Source organism: Exophiala dermatitidis (assembly GCF_000230625.1).
Source record: "Exophiala dermatitidis NIH/UT8656 unplaced genomic scaffold supercont1.2, whole genome shotgun sequence".
NCBI lineage: Eukaryota > Fungi > Ascomycota > Eurotiomycetes > Chaetothyriales > Herpotrichiellaceae > Exophiala > Exophiala dermatitidis.
This window is the reverse complement of record NW_008751647.1, coordinates 1,683,483-1,700,026: the sequence shown is the minus strand read 5'-3', so window position 1 is coordinate 1,700,026 and position 16,544 is coordinate 1,683,483. Positions and strand designations below refer to the sequence as shown.

The 16,544-nt window shown below is 52.3% G+C and overlaps 5 protein-coding genes across 5 annotated transcripts; 2 read left to right on the top strand and 3 right to left on the bottom strand.

Moving 5' to 3' along the window:
* Nucleotides 1–103: 103 nt before the first annotated feature.
* HMPREF1120_02122 (uncharacterized protein) lies at nt 104–5,776 on the top strand. Its single transcript, XM_009156155.1, has 5 exons — nt 104–841; nt 1,061–1,305; nt 1,394–1,490; nt 1,552–2,288; nt 2,344–5,776. The coding sequence occupies exons 3-5, from the start codon at nt 1,425–1,427 to the stop codon at nt 5,024–5,026; spliced, it is 3,486 nt and encodes a 1,161-aa protein (XP_009154403.1). The 5' UTR covers nt 104–841; nt 1,061–1,305; nt 1,394–1,424; the 3' UTR covers nt 5,027–5,776.
* A 197-nt stretch (nt 5,777–5,973) lies between these two features.
* HMPREF1120_02121 (origin recognition complex subunit 3) lies at nt 5,974–8,527 on the bottom strand (the record flags this gene model as incomplete). Its single annotated transcript, XM_009156154.1, has 2 exons — nt 5,974–8,433; nt 8,486–8,527. The coding sequence occupies 2 exons, from the start codon at nt 8,525–8,527 to the stop codon at nt 5,974–5,976; spliced, it is 2,502 nt and encodes an 833-aa protein (XP_009154402.1).
* Nucleotides 8,528–8,667: 140 nt separating this feature from the next.
* Nucleotides 8,668–11,640, top strand: HMPREF1120_02120 (uncharacterized protein). Its single transcript, XM_009156153.1, has one exon. It carries the CDS (start codon nt 8,784–8,786, stop codon nt 11,475–11,477), a length of 2,694 nt encoding a protein of 897 aa, XP_009154401.1. The 5' UTR covers nt 8,668–8,783; the 3' UTR covers nt 11,478–11,640.
* Nucleotides 11,641–11,857: 217 nt separating this feature from the next.
* HMPREF1120_02119 (uncharacterized protein) lies at nt 11,858–12,757 on the bottom strand (the record flags this gene model as incomplete). Its single annotated transcript, XM_009156152.1, has 1 exon — nt 11,858–12,757. The coding sequence occupies one exon, from the start codon at nt 12,755–12,757 to the stop codon at nt 11,858–11,860; it is 900 nt and encodes a 299-aa protein (XP_009154400.1).
* Nucleotides 12,758–13,927: 1,170 nt separating this feature from the next.
* HMPREF1120_02118 (NmrA-like family protein) lies at nt 13,928–14,872 on the bottom strand (the record flags this gene model as incomplete). The annotated part of the gene is made up of 1 exon (XM_009156151.1): nt 13,928–14,872. One exon carries the CDS (start codon nt 14,870–14,872, stop codon nt 13,928–13,930), a length of 945 nt encoding a protein of 314 aa, XP_009154399.1.
* Between the last annotated feature and the right edge of the window lie 1,672 nt (nt 14,873–16,544).

The following is a 16,544-nucleotide window of genomic DNA, read 5'->3' as shown; positions in this document are numbered from 1 at the left end:
CACTACGTACTGTGTCCCGAGGTTGACTTTGTTGATGACCTCCGTATCCAAGGCCGAATCCTGCCTTATCTCTGATCTTGGGAGACAGTCGGTTGGTAGGTGTGCGGGTTGGAAACCCCGAGTCTTCGGGATGTTCCTTTGATACAACCTGAATGTACATTGTACAGTCCTTTACAGGTCCTACTAATACGTAGTGGTCACTCGTTAGCGCGGCTGCCTGGCTGCCTCACTCGCGGCATCCATGTCTTGAGCGGTACGGGCGGTACAGACTTGCCCTGTCTGGGCAAATACTTGGTCGAGTAACAGGCAGTGTCGATCGCTCATTCGCCCATCATGGCGCCAATTGTAACATTGTGAGTATCAGGCGGTACTCAATACCTCACCGGTCGACATCCCGTCATCTTCGTTGTTCGGGCTGCCACGCAACTGAACACCAACTGAACTTCAACACCTTCGAGGTTCAACACTCACCGGTCACAGATTCAACCGCGGGACTCTCGACGGCTTCTCTTTTCTTTTTGCCCATTTCTCTTTCCAATCCAATCCATCCCCGCCATGACATGCTGTGGGTATTGCGTCTCGTATCAACCACATTGCATATGATACCAGTGCCCACTCTTCCAATCGTCTTCTTTAACCTCCGAATCATCCACTTTCTGTGTAGTTATGTATACTACTAGGACGAGTTGCAATCCTCTTCCCTGAAGGTATCGGACTTGAACATTGCATTCATATTCCTCCCGAAGATGGTTCCTGGATAACGGCAGCCGACGCACCCGACGGCCAAGTCTCGTTCTACGAGGGAAGGAGGGGGATTTGGTCAGCCTCATAAACGTCCACGGTGAGCCCTCAACCCAGCACTGCCTCCCTGCTCGTCAACCCAACACCATTCAACCCAAACTCAACCTCGCTCCTCTGTTCATCGTGAGGACGGCCGACCTTATGTGTCATTGATGGCTTGACCTGCACTCCTACTCTTGCTCTGGCTCTTTCTGCTTCCACGCCATCCTGTCCCTGCTCCCTCTCGCCGGCCTGCCACAGTACGGCTTACGTCTTCTAGCTTCTGCCCTCCGCCTCATTTTCCAGTCGGGCAACAGCATGCTGCATACCTATAGCCCTGCCCATTGATTGGCTGGCCTTACGCTCGACGCCTCGGGCTGTTTCCAGCCTCAATTGTTTCGGGCTGTGCTTTACCCTTTCAATCAACAGACTTCCTGACCTCGCCCTGTCCCCGGGCTCCTGCCTTGCTGGCCCTGCTACCGCTGACATACCATATACGCTCTTCAGCACCACATCCAAGCCCAAGTAAGTCATACCGTTGCCTCGATGCCGTGACTCGCTCGGCAAAGTCTAGCAAACATGGCGTGGACCCTCATTGACAGGCGCATTGCAGGAACTACAGTTCGAGCTCCTCAACCGTTAACATGGCTGGGGCTCCTGCTCAACCCTCTCATTGGCCGCCCTGTCAGTTGCGGACAGTCAGGTCAAATGTAATGTTGCCACACAGCCACCCACTATGTGATGTTCTTGACGATTAACCATTCTCGCCAGGCATCAATCGTTCTATCTCATGCGGGCGGAGCAACGGTGGTTGACACAGCCCATCCCACCCTTTCAGATGCGGCTGAAAATCAGGCCATTTTATCCGCCCTCTCGCCTCCTGACCGTACTCCCACGACTTCCTTGCCGCCAACCCATTGCAATCCTTCTTCTGCCGCGGACCAGTTGGAGTCACTGGCCTCTGGCGATTCCTTTCAAGGGGGCCACCAATATTCTTCTCTTTACCCTGTCTCCGAGTTTAGCTACGAAGACTTCGCTGACACCCTTCTCGATATCGAGGGTGTAGTCGGTCACACAACGAGCTATCCTGATCCAGAAGGCCAATCTAACGCGGTCTGGACACATCTGCCTGTTGCTGAAGGAAGGACAACGCCCCTTCCCGCTGGCGTCGAGCTGAACGACCTTGAAAGACACCGACATCAAGTTGATGGGGCTCGTGACCTTGTCCCCTCGGCAGTAAGTGGACAAGAATCGTTCAGAGACTCCGCATACGACACCGGCTGTGGCAAATCCCAACATGAAGTCGAGTCTGTAGATGACCCGGCGGGAGAAGCCATGGACCACTCAACATCCATCTACCCAAACCCTTCCATCGGGGATGAACATGGCCAAGTCGGTGAATCCTCAGCCTTGTCAGTGCCTGTGGCGGAGAGTACGGATACTCAAACACCCCTGACACCTGTCTGCCCTGAATGCGGCTACGTATCGAGGACCAATTCGGACATCCGGTAAGAAGAAGCTCTGATTGCCTCAGGGCCATTCTCAAAGCGCTAACTGCTCCAGGAAACACCGCGCTCGTCACATACGGGAGTATGAATGCCCGCACTGTGTGGGCAAGGCGTTTGCTACGAAGAATGACCTCGACAGGCATTTGAAATCCGTCCATCGTATTAACAATCGCAACAGCAAAGACTACAAATGTTTTGCAGAAGGATGTTCAAAGGCGGAGAAACCCTGGCCTCGCAAGGACAATTTCAAACAGCATCTGAAAAAGATGCATCCAGACCAGGACGAAGACCACCTGCTAGAATTGTCTGAACAATGGTACGAGCAGCAGCAGCAGCAGCAGCGACAATCACAGCAGCAGCAATCACAGCAGGAGCAATCACAGCAGCACCAATCACAGCAGCACCAATCACAGCAGCACCAATCACAGCAGCACCAATCACAGCAGCACCAATCACAGCAGCACCAATCGACTCCAGAATATCCTTCCAATGACCCGGAGTCAACCAATATGGAGATGGACACAATGCCTTCCTCCGGCTCGGTGGCATCCGCCATGCACTCTCGTGACGATTACGAAAACAACTATGTCCTGCATCACTCGTCTTATGATACCCCTGCCGCCCCGGACAATCACATGGAACGGTCCTTGAGCCTCGATTGCAGACCGCTCGACCCCGCCCTGGGCCGTCCTACAATGCAACACCACCGCAATGCGTGGCCACGGCATCTGCACCGCAGGAATGTTTCCAACCCAATTTCTTCCTCAAGACTACAGGCACAGCCTCCCTATCTCTTGTCCCATGACGACCCCATTATACCCTCTGTACCACCCATGCAAAGGACGCAGTCCCAGAGCGACTATGCAAGCTACTCGAACAATTTCCCACAGGCGTTTACCTCAGGCTCCTTGATGGATTATGAGCCTTCCAACAACAATAATCCCTGGGCTGTTGCTGTTCCTAACGACCTAGCGCCAGCCATGAGCATTCCTATCAGATACACTGTCGAAAATGACCAGATACGTCGAATTCCTGGCCCCCATACGGTTGCCGTGCCCACCTACGAGAGGTCGGCAGAGCTTGACTATCCGCAAGACGTCCAAGCTACACCTTCAGATGAACTGAGTAGAGGACAAGAGGAACTATTGCTCAACGTTGGCGGAAGCACGGGAAGTACAGCCACAAATGGCCCCGACCTATCACTTCCGCCCCAGCAGCCTTTTCGGCTCAACGTAATCCCTCCGGAAGAACAGTCCCACGGGACTAGAAGACAACTCGGCGAAAAGTTGCAAGTGGAAATCCAATCGTTCTTACACAACCACAACTCGAACGCCGAAAAGGACAAAGCTTTTTCCTTTTCGGATGATGACATTCTCAATGTGGTCCGATCGGGCCTACAGAACCTATCATCAAGCAGAACCGGCGCCCCGGTCGGCGGCGATGGCAATGCCGGTTCGCCCTTTTCCTCCTTGGGTAGGAGTCCAGGCCTTGTGCCATCAGTCACTGACCGAGCGATGGGCAAGAAACGAAGGCAAACTAGAAAGGGAGTGTTCCGCTGCCACTGGGAGGGCTGTGGAAAGGTGACAAAACGCAAAAGTGAGCTGAAAAAACACATGGCTCGGCATGATAAGCCCTACGGATGCACCTGGGACGGATGCACCAAGACATTTGGCAGCAAAAATGACTGGAAGAGGCATGAACAATCGCAGCACCAACATCCAGAATGCTGGTATTGCCCAGACTGTAACAAGGTGTTTTTTTACAATGCGGAAGTTTTTATGCAGCATATGCGTGAAGAACACCCAACATATCTGGCGCAAGAGGACGACGGTGCCGGGTATTTCCAGATCGCCGCCAATTATCAGGGACAGTATTGGTGTGGCTTTTGCAACGATATCATCCGGCAGGATGAGCATGGGGGCCAGGCAGTGACGGCTCGCTTCAACCACATCGCCGACCACTTCAAGAAGGAGAACCGGTCGTCCAAGGACTGGATTGAATTGAGAGGGGGTGGCAAAACAAAAGGAGAACTCCATCCACCTCCTCAGCAACGGCAGCAGGCTTTTGACTCCCAAGATGTGTCTTCTGCTGGTGGAAGTGGGAACATGGCAGAGTCACAGGCCTCGACATCGTCGGCCTCAGGGGTGTTGTCTTCATCGTCATCTCCTTCGTTTCTCGATGATGATGACGAGGATGCCGACGCTGACACCGATATCGACTCGTCATTATCTGGATTCCCGACATTCTCGTCTCCTTTGATCCCGGCGACCCCGCTCATCAATCATCTGACCCGTACGGACCGACTCGGGTTACCATCGTGGTCAGGTTCAAGAGCGAGAACAAGTTTAAGAAGATCAGGTCCTGAATTCAATCATCTAGGGGGCATAGATCAGGACATTGACATGGGTGATCTTGATTCGGAGCCGGATTTGACTTTGGATCTGACCGAAGACAACCCAACTCCCACGCAAGGTTCCAGTGGTGGACCACTGGGACCGCAACCGCAACAGCAGCAGCAACCACAACCGCAAGGGCTTTCCACTGTTTCTGAAGGCCACGGCGGTCGTCAACGACGCCACGGGCCGCCGCAGTACTACGGACCCGCTGCAATCGTCACCTGCTGTCAGTGCAGGAGTCCCTCGGCCATCGCGCTGGGTTATACCCATTGTATGGATCCGAGTTGTGCGCACGAGCTTTGTGGAGGGTGTAGACGGCACCCGAATCCTCAGGATGAGTAAATGAGACGGAGAGAGGTGGAAGAGCCCTCGAGGTCCTGGACGAAGAGCACCGCCAGTGCAGGCCATGATTGAATGCTTGAATGATTGCTTGATTTATGCTTTGAGTTATTGGATTGATCTATTTTACTAAACGGCTGGATTTTGTCGTTGGATTTTGTTTGGAGAGATCGAGATTATCGCAGAATATGGCCCTTTGGTGGTTTGTTTTCTTCAGACCGACTTGGACTCAATTTCTGCTGGGGCGTTGATGCATGTACGACAATGATGACGATGACCAAACGACGACGGCGCCGGACGAATATGTTGGGACAGGTTGGGTAAGCATAGATGGACGACAGACCGCAGACCAGCGACCACAGTTACCAACTCCAGATTTGCGGATTACGGATCACACTTTTGCAGAACCACAGATGGGAGTTAGACGATGGAGTGGCATCAATCTGACGCGATGTTATGCACGATTCGGTGATCGATGGTGATGCCAATGCCAATGACGGTGATGGTAAATGATGACGATCAGAACCATGAGATGTGTATTGTTCTTGGGGTACTGTATGTTATACTGCAAGGGTTGATTGATATCGGTTAACAGTTAGGTGTACTTGTGGGACACCTTTTATGCTGTGGTTAGTGGGTATTCCTATTGCAGCTTTACGGTGTGTCGTCAGTTGTTGTTGGCATCGAGTATGCTGTTCGTTTGTTGATGCTGCAAGTACCATCATAATAGTAGTTCAAGTTCTTTACCTTGGATGATTTTTGTCCTATAGTACTGTAGCCTAACAGCTCAGTGCACTCCAGCTGTAACTGCAGTATACTGACTATAGGTTTGTGACCAGGTAAGTAAGTATACATACCTGACATCCCTACGTAAAGTAATCAGGTCATTTCCTGTTTTTGGTTCCATTTCCAAACGCAGAATCGAATTGGTGTAAATTCCGTTCTGTGCCCTATAACCCCATCCACACCGTTTTGGCAATACAGTCAACCCCAGGCTTCCTCTTGCTCGGCCTCACGAAGCCCATGTATCGCAGATCAGCGAGGGCGCGATAAAACAGCGCCAGAGCCTGGCGTTCTGTGTCTGTTCCTATTTCTGGTTCTGCCGAGACGGTCGCGGCAGCGGCGTCGATATCTTCTTGACCTTCTTCTCCTGCACCACCATCATCACCAGTAGCACCACCAACTCCATCACCATTGTCATTGTCATTGTCATCGTCATCGTCGTTTTCATCCTCTAGTCCCTTGGTTGTTGTTGTTCTGCGCCCTCGACCCTGAATCCTTGCACCAGCCACGTCTCCGTCTGCATTTGCGTCCGCTTTCGCATCCGCCACAAGAGCCGGCGCAACCGTGTCGCGAAAAGTATCCCACAAATCTCTCACGTTGATAATATGTCCCGCTTCATTGAGCATTGCCAACAGCAAACTTGTAGGAGGCAAGGTTGCCCTGTTAGTTTTGGAACTTGTAATAGGGCCATCGGAACAGCACTCGCAGCCAAGATAGTCCGCGGGTCGTGTGAGGGCTCGTTCGAGACTGTGTCGTGCCCGCGGCCGGAGAATTGACGACAATGGCGATTTCAGGTTGTATGTATACGCTTCGCTGAGGATGTCGTGGAATGGATTTCTGTTTGTGGTTGTGGTTGTGTTTCTGGCTGTGGTGTTTGTGTCTGGTTTTGTGGTATTGGAGGTGGTGTTGGAGGTGTCTGGAGAAACAGGAACACCAAAAGTTCGATGGTGTATGTACCGTGTAAGAAGACGCAGAAATGCTTCAGTGAGGGATTCGAGATTGTTGTGGTCTTCTTTTTGGAGCGTTTGATGTTTCCTGGAGGAAGTCGTCGTTGTCGTGGTAGTGTTGGCACTGGTGTCATTGACTGCGTCGATGATTTCTGCGAGCGTATGAAATTGGTGCGTAGCGTCGGTCTCCTGAATGTCAGTGCCGGTGGTTTGATCTTGTTCGAAAAGTTTCAGATCTTCCGCGCCGGTCTCCACCATGTGCAAGAAAGTCTGAAATTGGGACAAGTCCATCTGCTTGATCGCGAGGTCGACGTTGTCGAATACTTCAGTCTCCGTAAGGTCCGGCAGAGCCGCTAGGAGCTGTGCCTGAATCTCAAGAGAGGAGGTGGGCTGCGGTCTCGACGAGTTACTAGTACTGCTCGGGGTGACGAGATATTGAGAAATCTTCACGAGTGTTCTGATTGCGACGAGGCTCGACCGCAACCGCTGCTGGCCATGTCGAATGGCGTCCAATGCCTCCTTGACCAAAGTCTCATCGGAGGCAAGGAGATCATGGGCTCTCTGGCGCTGCTCTGCATCCCCTTGCACAAGAGCCTCGCAGTATCTCTTGAAACTGGCTGTGTTGCGGATGGCTCGACAGAGAGCAGCATTGTCGTCTAATGACGACAGCGATCCAGAACACAGTATACTCAATGGGTTGGCAAAAAAATGCGACATAAAGACATATTTGATGGCGGCAGTCAGTGCTTCTGCAGTGGTGCTTTGGTCTTCGGCCAGTTCGGCAAGCACGCTCACGACGGCCGGACCAAGGAACACTTCGGTATCCTCCGAGTCCTGGACAACCTCGTAGACTGCTGACAGGGGATCTTTCCGCTTCCCCGACTGATAGGGCTCGAAGACCCTTGCGTCCAAGAGCGAGACGGTCGAGCGCGAGAGTCGAGATTCGAAGAGCTCCACCGTCGTAGAGACCCCAATCAATAGCACAAACGGGATCCGATCAGACCAGGAGCTGAACATGGATACTAGTTCGGAGAGAATGCCCGTGTCGAAGGTTTCGACCTCGGAAATGACCAACATAACCCTTTGTAGATTCTTCTTCTGCACGTACTTTTGAAGCAGTTCCAGGTCGAAATTCATCGGGATCATGGCCTTTTGCTCAGCCAGGAACGCAATGTATTCGTCCATACTGTCGTCTTGACAGATGGCCATCCGGATCAAGTTTTTTAGGACGGTCTGCAAGTTGGGAGCGTGGCCGGGCGAAATCTCGAGGAGGACTTCTCGTTGGTCTTGCTCAACTGATCTTTTGCTCTTCCAGCCTCGAAGGAGTTCGCGTTGAGCGTTGCCCGCCGCAGTCGACACAAGTAGTCCGGTCCTGACCATGCTCTGAGAGTGTTCATGTGGTTGTCGAACATACTGCAACACTTCGTTCACGTAAGTCTCGTCAACCTCGTTGAGGATTGCGGCGATCCGGGTCTGCTGTTTGTCCCACTGGAATTGAAACTGTTGTTGGCGCAACGCTATCGCGTTCTCGGGCTCCCGACCGCGAAGAAGAGCAGGCCATGAGAAGCCATGGTCCGCCTCGTCATCTTGTGACTGCGAGTTATTGGTCTTTCGTTTCTTCTTTGGCCGGTCGTCTATCTCGTGCTCGTCGCGTGCCGCGGGTTTGAAGATGTAGCAACCCTGTTCTGTTCAGCCAGGGAGGTCAACCTGATGGACGTGAAGATTTCCTTACAGTATGGGCATTATCGTCGATCTGGATAACATCGGCGTCCATGGATCAGAAGGTACCCCGAGTGCGTGTGATCACATAGACAGTTGGACCGAGAAGACTCCAGAGCGCGTTTCAATGTGACGCGGTTGAATGAGTTCGAGGCTCTTACAACTCGCGTTCTCCGCATTTTGTTTCGGAGGCGGCGGCGTGTCACAAATTGACATCTTCAGGCAATTCTCGACTTTTTTTCTACTCTCGGATTCTACCATCCAAATTCGTCCTCTATTCACTTAAACACCGTCACCGAGCTGTCTGATCTATGCGGAACATCTGCCGTCTTTCCCCAAGATGGCATCAACAATTTTGTCTGTCCCCCAGCTTTGCTGGCCATCAAACCTGCCTACAACTTCTCCAGCCTGTTCGTCACTATCGACAACCGCCACGACAGCGTCCGCGTCCTGCGCGTAGGGCTCCTGTCGCGCCCTTTGAAGATTTGGACATCCGAGAATTCGAACAACAAGGTCAAGATGATTCGACCAGAGTCCCGGTCCACGACTATCTCGAGGAGGAAGGACAACAAGTTCGAGCGGAGTTGGAAGAGTTGGATCGCGAACTCGCCATCATGCGACAAGGTCCATTTGGTCCGGATAGCGAGTTCATGCGTTCATTTCCGGCCAAAGAAAGAGAAGAGCTTCTCAAAGCTCTTGAAGAGGAGGGCATCATGCCTGGGGAAGACTTGGATCTGATCACGGACGAGGAACTGGACGAACTGGCCAAAGACGACAAGGTTCTCAAGCGAGAAGCGCGCGAGAAAGCGTCTTTGAAAGTTACCCTGGGCATACCGGCGCGAGACAAAATCTATGTCAAGAGATTCAACCAGGCGTTGCAGGAGGCGGAGAAAGGACCGCCAAACGAGCGCCTCTATTTCACGCTTTGGAGATGGTACCTCCGGTGTCAGCAACATGTGGCCAACTTCTCCGTCATCATCCCGGAGGATGTGTGGCATTTTCTGTGGAGGACTCAGAGCACCACATACTACCGGCCCAAACACCTCCAAATGCTGGGCAAGGATATGATGAAAGCAGATGTGCCCTTGGAGGATAAAGAATGGCTTCAATACATCGACGCTCTCCGAGCCAGTGGAGACATTGCGGCCGCGGCTGAAATGTGGGAGACGCAGAGACCCCGGCTAGGGACCAAAGAAGATTTGGCCGGTCAATTTTGGGTAACGGGGATCCAGATCTACGTTGAACTGGGCAGACCACAGAAAGCACAGAATTTGGCGTTCGAATGCTATGACCACACCACTCTTGTCGACCCGGCGGTGCTTGTGATGGTGATCGCCAGTTGGGCCAAGAGCCAGAACCCGGCAGCCGCCCAGCGAGCCTGGCTCTGCTACCTAGAGCTCCGGCGACGGCTGGAAAGCTCGGAAGATGACGAGACAACCTTGAGCGTCCTTGGCCGAACCAGTAGTGTCATCCTCGAGGCGGGTCGTACAGAGCTGGCTCTGGCGGTGTTCAAGGACATGTTCATGCTTCGAGCCAAGTCGCCAAGTGACTCGTGGAAAATATTCCAGGAGATAGCCAAGAGCACGAGTACGAGTACACAGTCCTCACAAACTCCGAGTGAAGATCTGGTCAATCGCATAGGGCTTTCCACCCTTGCCGCACTCCCACGGTCGTTCCAGAACAAGTTCTTCTTTGCAGCGTGGATCAAGTGGCTGCTTGGGGCGGGAAAGGTGGACGATGCCGCATCCGTGGTGGAACTTATGTATGAGCGACGAGTCAAGCCCGATGCCCGCCACTTGAACGGACTGATTGCAGCCTGGCTCCGTGAAGGGTCTCCCAGGGCGCGACAGAAGGCCGAAAGTACCGCCTGGATGATGATTCAAGCCCGCATTGAGCTGGTACAAAAGCGGCGCTCTGAAACTGAACCCGTGCAGACCGAGGAGCCCACCGCCACCACAGTGAAACCAGAGATAACCAAACCGACGCCATCTTTTCTGCTGCGAGGAGGAACCCCTGCTGCTACGGTCGAAACGTTCTCCATCCTGCTACAGCACTACACTCGGCGTTCTGACTTTACGAACGCGGACCATCTGACGGATGTCATGACGACGTCGGCAGAGATTAAACCGAACTCATTCATCATGAACCACTGGCTCTATGCGTCGCTTCGATCAGGTCAGATTCCCGAGGTGTGGAGGAAATACTGCACGCTCAGAGACTCGATTCCGCCAGACCTCGAGACCTTCGCGGCGCTCTGGGACACAGCAAAGACGCATTACGGCTCTCCAGCGGCACACAACCAGAAGTTTCCGGATGCGCGGACGTTGTTTGCTGAAATGCAAGAGTGGTTTTTGTCCTTGGAACCCAAACAGCGGCGCGCGGCCAAGGCAGACTTCTCCCCCGAGTTCTACGAGCAAATCATCCGGGCCTTTTGTCTGTCGTACGACCTGCACGGCACGCTGTGTGCGCTGTACGGTCTCCGGGACTCGTTTGACATATTGCCGCACGAAGATGTCGTCCGCTTGGTCATCATGCAGGTCGCGCGGACGCTTGCTGCCGACCTGACCGGCATATCTGCCCGAAACCCCCCAGGTTCTAGTAGTCTGGGCTCTGCCGTTGTCCCACGCGCAGCGCGCGGTCGGAACCGTCGCGTTTCCAAGACCGCGCAGTATCAGACTGCTGTCAAGACTCTGACCGAGATCGTTGTGGCCATGATGGACAAGAAGATGCAAGAAGAAACAGACACCAAACCCGAGGCGTACCATGATCTCGAGAGCCCTGCAGCGCAGCGCCTGCGATTGGATGTCTTGACATCTTTTCTATGCATGGTGATCGAGAAAAAGGCGTCGTTGGATAGTAATAATAATACGGCTGTGGACGGTGGTGTTCGTGTTGTCGATCTTGTCCGAGACGTGGCCGATGTGGCTACGCAGATGAGGACTACAGTTCCTACTGACGTCCTCGTCCGTCGTGATTGGGACGATGGTGTCCGCGGCGTTGAATAGACAGCCGATTACTCTACATATATCAAATGGACATATCATGTCTGGATGCAATCTCATCTCAGGTCTACCTTATGTATCATCATCTTTTCCAGCAGAAATAAATCTACTTTGTAACATAGAAATGTATGAAGCAAGAAAAAAAAAACTCCGTTCACAACCGTAGTAAAGGCGCTTGCTTTTTGATTCTGCTCCCGATCCATCCCTTCACAGAGATAGCCGAGTTCTCAGCGAAGAAGTCTAGAAGCCTTCGGCAAAAGCGTGGCGGACGGGCGAGCAAAGAAGAATCCTCACCGTGTCAGGGTAACAAATAAAGGTTCGGTTCTGAAACTCGTAAACACAACCAACATGTTATACACGTGCCTCGTTTTAGGAACTTTTTTTCACCGCTTGCCCTTCTTTTTCTTGTTCTTCCCACCACCGCCTCCTGCGCCTCCGCTAGGAGTCGTTGTCGATGAATTGACAGCAGCTGCAGCAGCACTGTTCGTGGCTTCCACACCAGGCGATTCAACCATGACACCCTCATCATCACTACCTGCCGTCACGGTTGCAGCTAGAGCCGCCGACCTGGCTGCCTTTTCCGCCATGGTCGAGGACAATTCTGCACTCGGCTGCTGCTGCTGTTTTGCTGTTACACCAGTGGCCACTGGGGGCGACTGTTCCGAACCCTGCTGCTGCTGCGCCGCCGGACCTTTCGAAGTTGGTTCACCTTCTCCCAACAATTCTCTTCTCGACCTCTCACGCTGAGCCTCCCAAGCCTCCTTCTCGGCCGGCAGAGTGGCCTTCACGGCATCCAATTTATCCCTCAGAATTTTGTTCTGAACCATCTCATTTGCGCTCTGGAAAATCGACAGGCCCCAGTTCGGGGCGAGGGCATTCGCCTCGGCGACAACATCCTTGAGCTCGAGCTCAAGTTCCTGCTCGGCCCGCTGGAGACGCTGGAAAATTTCGTCGCCGACCACGCCGCGCTGAAGGAGTTGGGCGAGGGCCGGCTTGCGGGTTTGGATCTCCCTGATGCGCTGGATGTCTTCGACCGCGCGGGCTAAGAGCGCCGCGCGCAATATGCTATCTGGAACCTTTGTCGTCGAGTCTGCAGTTGATGATTGATCTTGTAGATGTAACAAGGACAAGTAGATGTTGCGAGTCGTGTGTGGGCCAAAGTAGGGTGCTAGTCGCAGTTTCGATGTGACTTGTCGTTGGCGGTACAGGTGCGAGAATGTCGCCATGGAGCCGATCAGAATGCCTAGGTAGGCTATGGGAATCAGGAGGGAGAGGTACTCCATGGTGGTCTAATCTGTAATTCGAATCCTCGTCCGGGGAAAGGGTATGATCGGGTGGTCGTTCGTTCTTTATTAACGTAGAGAGTGCATGGGAGAGGGACTGTAGGTACAGCAGGTAAACTGGTTCGGCGGGATGAAATTGTCGAACCACAGTCTCCTGAACGTGAAGCAATGATGGATTGAATGCAAGTCGGTAAGACTGCACTGAGTCGGCCAGTTGAGGAGGGAGTTGGTAGGAGTAAAAGGAACGCCTCTGTTGTAGGAAGGCCGTCGAGACCACTACCTACTTTCTTACCACGCAGTCGTCTCGGGAAAAGGACAAGTCGCGCGAAACTTGAACCCGTAAAGTCCAACGTGTGCCAGTTACTGCAGTGCCTGCGCTTATCGCTATCTAAGGTGTTTACCCGCTTTTAGTGTGGTGGCTAGGCACCTGTGATTTAGGTGGTTTGGCTCTGTTTTAGCCCTGACACCCAGCTATAATAGTAGTGCCTCTTACCTAAAGTGCCTAGGTATTAATATAGGTGTCGGCAAACAGTAAGGTGCCGATTCGCCCGTAAATAGTTCCCTACCTACTAGGTGCCTTAAGATAACCGAAGTAAGGCCAATGCCTACCTATCTAGATACTGCAGTGTGGCAGGAAGCACCGCTGTACCGGTATCCCATACTACTAATACCTTCTGCCAGAGCTATAGACACGCGAGAGACGACAATGCGGTAGGCAGCAACAACAAATACATTGACAAGTCAGCACCAAGGCGATGCCTTGTTGCCTGGCTGCCTGCGCCCCCGAGTGAGTGTGGTTCTTGCGGAGGACTCGGACTTCTGTCTCGATATCGCACGGGGCTTATTACCGGCCCGGGGAACAACAATGTATCGGTTTGGCCATGTCTTCCAGTGTCGGGGGATTCTGGACCATCTTAGGATACCTACCTAACCTAGGTAGACCTCTCATTCTAAGAAGATTAAAAGCTCCGCGAGGCTTCTTCGAGCAACCATCACTTCATATTTACCTTGCGTACTTTGGGTACTAAATTACATTGTAACCTGTGATATATCTACTTTGGACAGTGTGCCAGCAAGACACTCAGCACATATGACAGGAGCGGAAGAATCACCCTCCGAAAGATGCCAGTGTACGGCAGATTTTTGAGCTGAACCCTCTGCTATCAGTATTCATGCTAGATTCTTTCGAATCCAATCCTCCACACCCATCAGCTTCAACCCACGTTGAGCATTCCACGTTGTCTCCTTAGGCCAACTCAGGCCCTTGCCTTCTGCAAAGACGACCCTATACCGCTTCAACTTATCTCCTGGGTCCTTCAAGCTCTCCTCCCTTAGATATTCCAGTGGCCAGACCTTCTTGACGACTTCTCGCCTTAGTGATTGTCCCACCACATCTGCAAATTCTTCGTAGGTCAAAGTATCCCCAGCGATGTACACTGGCCCATTGACGGGTGTATCGGCACAAAGCAGCAACTCTGCCGTACAGGTCGCAATATCTTCGGCTGCAGTTGTGGTCACCACGTTTTGCCATGAATTCAACGCAGTCACTTGGACCTTGTTGTCCGGGAGATTCTTGACCACGCCCCAGAAGTCCTCGAACAGGAAACTCGTGAAGATGCCACAGCTGATCACGACCCAGGCCGTCGAATTCTGAGCGCGAAGACAATCCCGCACGTCGATTTGCTCGGAAAACATGCCTTGTCCGCCTTCCCGCCCGATGACATCGTAGTCGACCCCGTGCTGCCAAGGTATATAGTACTGAACTCCGGCTGCAAGAACGGCGCGAGTCAATTTGAGTAGCGATCCGGCCGGTAAATTCATCCCGCCTGCATGGATGACGGATGTATATGACTTGAGTAATGTGACTAGTCCATCCTCGGAGCCTTCGATATCCCCTGGCACCAATGTGATGCCCTCGGCTTGAAACTTGTCTAGCTGGCGTGCCTTCTGAGGCGACGGGCTGGAGAGCGTGGAGGGCCGTACCAACACACTTATGCTATTCTCCTCGGGGCTGTAAAGGCGGTGGGATTGCAGGGCGTGAAGGATGGCCGAGCCGAGTTCCCCGAAACCTATCACGAGAATGGACTTTGTCCGAGGGAGGTGTTGGGAATCCATACCGGGCAATTAGTACAAGTGACGAAGAAAATTGTGATTTCACGGAGGACTTGTTCTATCTCAGCCAGCGGGCTGGGGGGCCTCGTTGGACTATATAAGGTACTTTATGGTTCTAAAGAGGTTCAACATGGCTGGAAATCCGGAGTTAGCGAGACCGTGGAAACGTGCGCGCTATACGGGAAAGACGTGGGTTTAAGCTGTGTTGCACCCGTGTTGCCCACCTGATAACCCGTGTTTTTTTGCTAAGTATCTTTACACAGCTCCTTACTACAGGTGTGAACACCAGTAGGCCCATGTTTTTATTGGTGTCCACCAGAACGTCCACAACATTACTAATAAACTCCAATATCGCTAACTCCGGGCCAGCAGCGAAGTTCAGGTTATGTCCGATGGTCCTCGACGTCTGTGCACCGCTTGGCACCCAAAGGATCTCCATCACCTTATTAATCACAGAAACACTGAGGCCGTGCAGGCGTCTCTTTCTTAAACTGGTGGTATTATGATTGGTTTCGCTACACCAGGAGGAAATTTCTCGTTGCCGCACTATCTATATACATGCTTGGACTCGGAGTGCAGTGGCCACTCAAAGCTCACTGACAGAGAGAATGGCCCTTGTGGCTCGGTAGCCTCACCAAACTTGTTTTAGTAACTAAATAATATTATAAGAAGTTATAGTAATATACTTAAACTTTTCTAGATAACGAAACTTGAACATACAGAAGCGAGAGGGTACGGGAGAGTCTTCGACCTTAGTTATACTTATTATAATAGAATCCGATTTGGTATTTAGGAGGTCAGAACGTGGCCCGAGGGGCCTAGCCATAGTATATAGGTAGGGTGCTTAAAAATGGTGCCTAAGGTCTAGAGACTGCCAACCGTAACACTAATATTCGGCGAAATGCCGATATCGAGGTGCGCTAGCTTAATTTGCCAACTTGGATCACGCTGCTTCAACTGCCTTGTGCAGCCGTCGAGTCTGAAACGACTTGAGACAAACCGGTACTACTACTACGGTATAGTCCTCGACATCCGTGCATACCTAGTCAGACTGCTCGAGTGTGCACGAGCCGCCCTTCAGCTTACCGGCTGACAAGTGTCACAAACGATTGCAGCTTGACATTTCAAACGGCCACGGGTCTGTTAAGCCGGTTTGTTTGTTTGTTTTGATCCAGAGCAGAGAGAGGCCTGATGAACCGCCGGAATCCCTTCCTACAGCGCTCCAGCGAAATCCTGGAATAGATGTGTCAGTCATTGGCTTAGGGTCATGTACAGTATGCTTTCGCTTAGGTTGGCCAATTGAGAGACCAATAGTCTAGTCCCTAAGGTCGTAGACCAATAGATGAGTGACTCGTAGAAGCGTGCGCAGCATTACGGGAGGGATACAGACTGTCTATTCTTGTTAAGCGTTCCTAGAGGAAAAGGCGGGCACTCGAACTGTACAGCTCACTAGCATAGTAGCCAAATCACGGGACAGGCAGGAGAACGTAGAGGAAGACAAGCCAAAGGCTCTTGAAACCCGTGGTCCTACAACTGTGATGGTAGTGTTGTGACGTATCGTAAGCCTGACGGCAGACGGAGGATGCTCCCATATGGCATGTGTTGCAGCATGCCGATACAGTACCTAACTCGTGCTCGGCCGATGCCGTTGATCCTTATTCTTAGCACTCTTTCA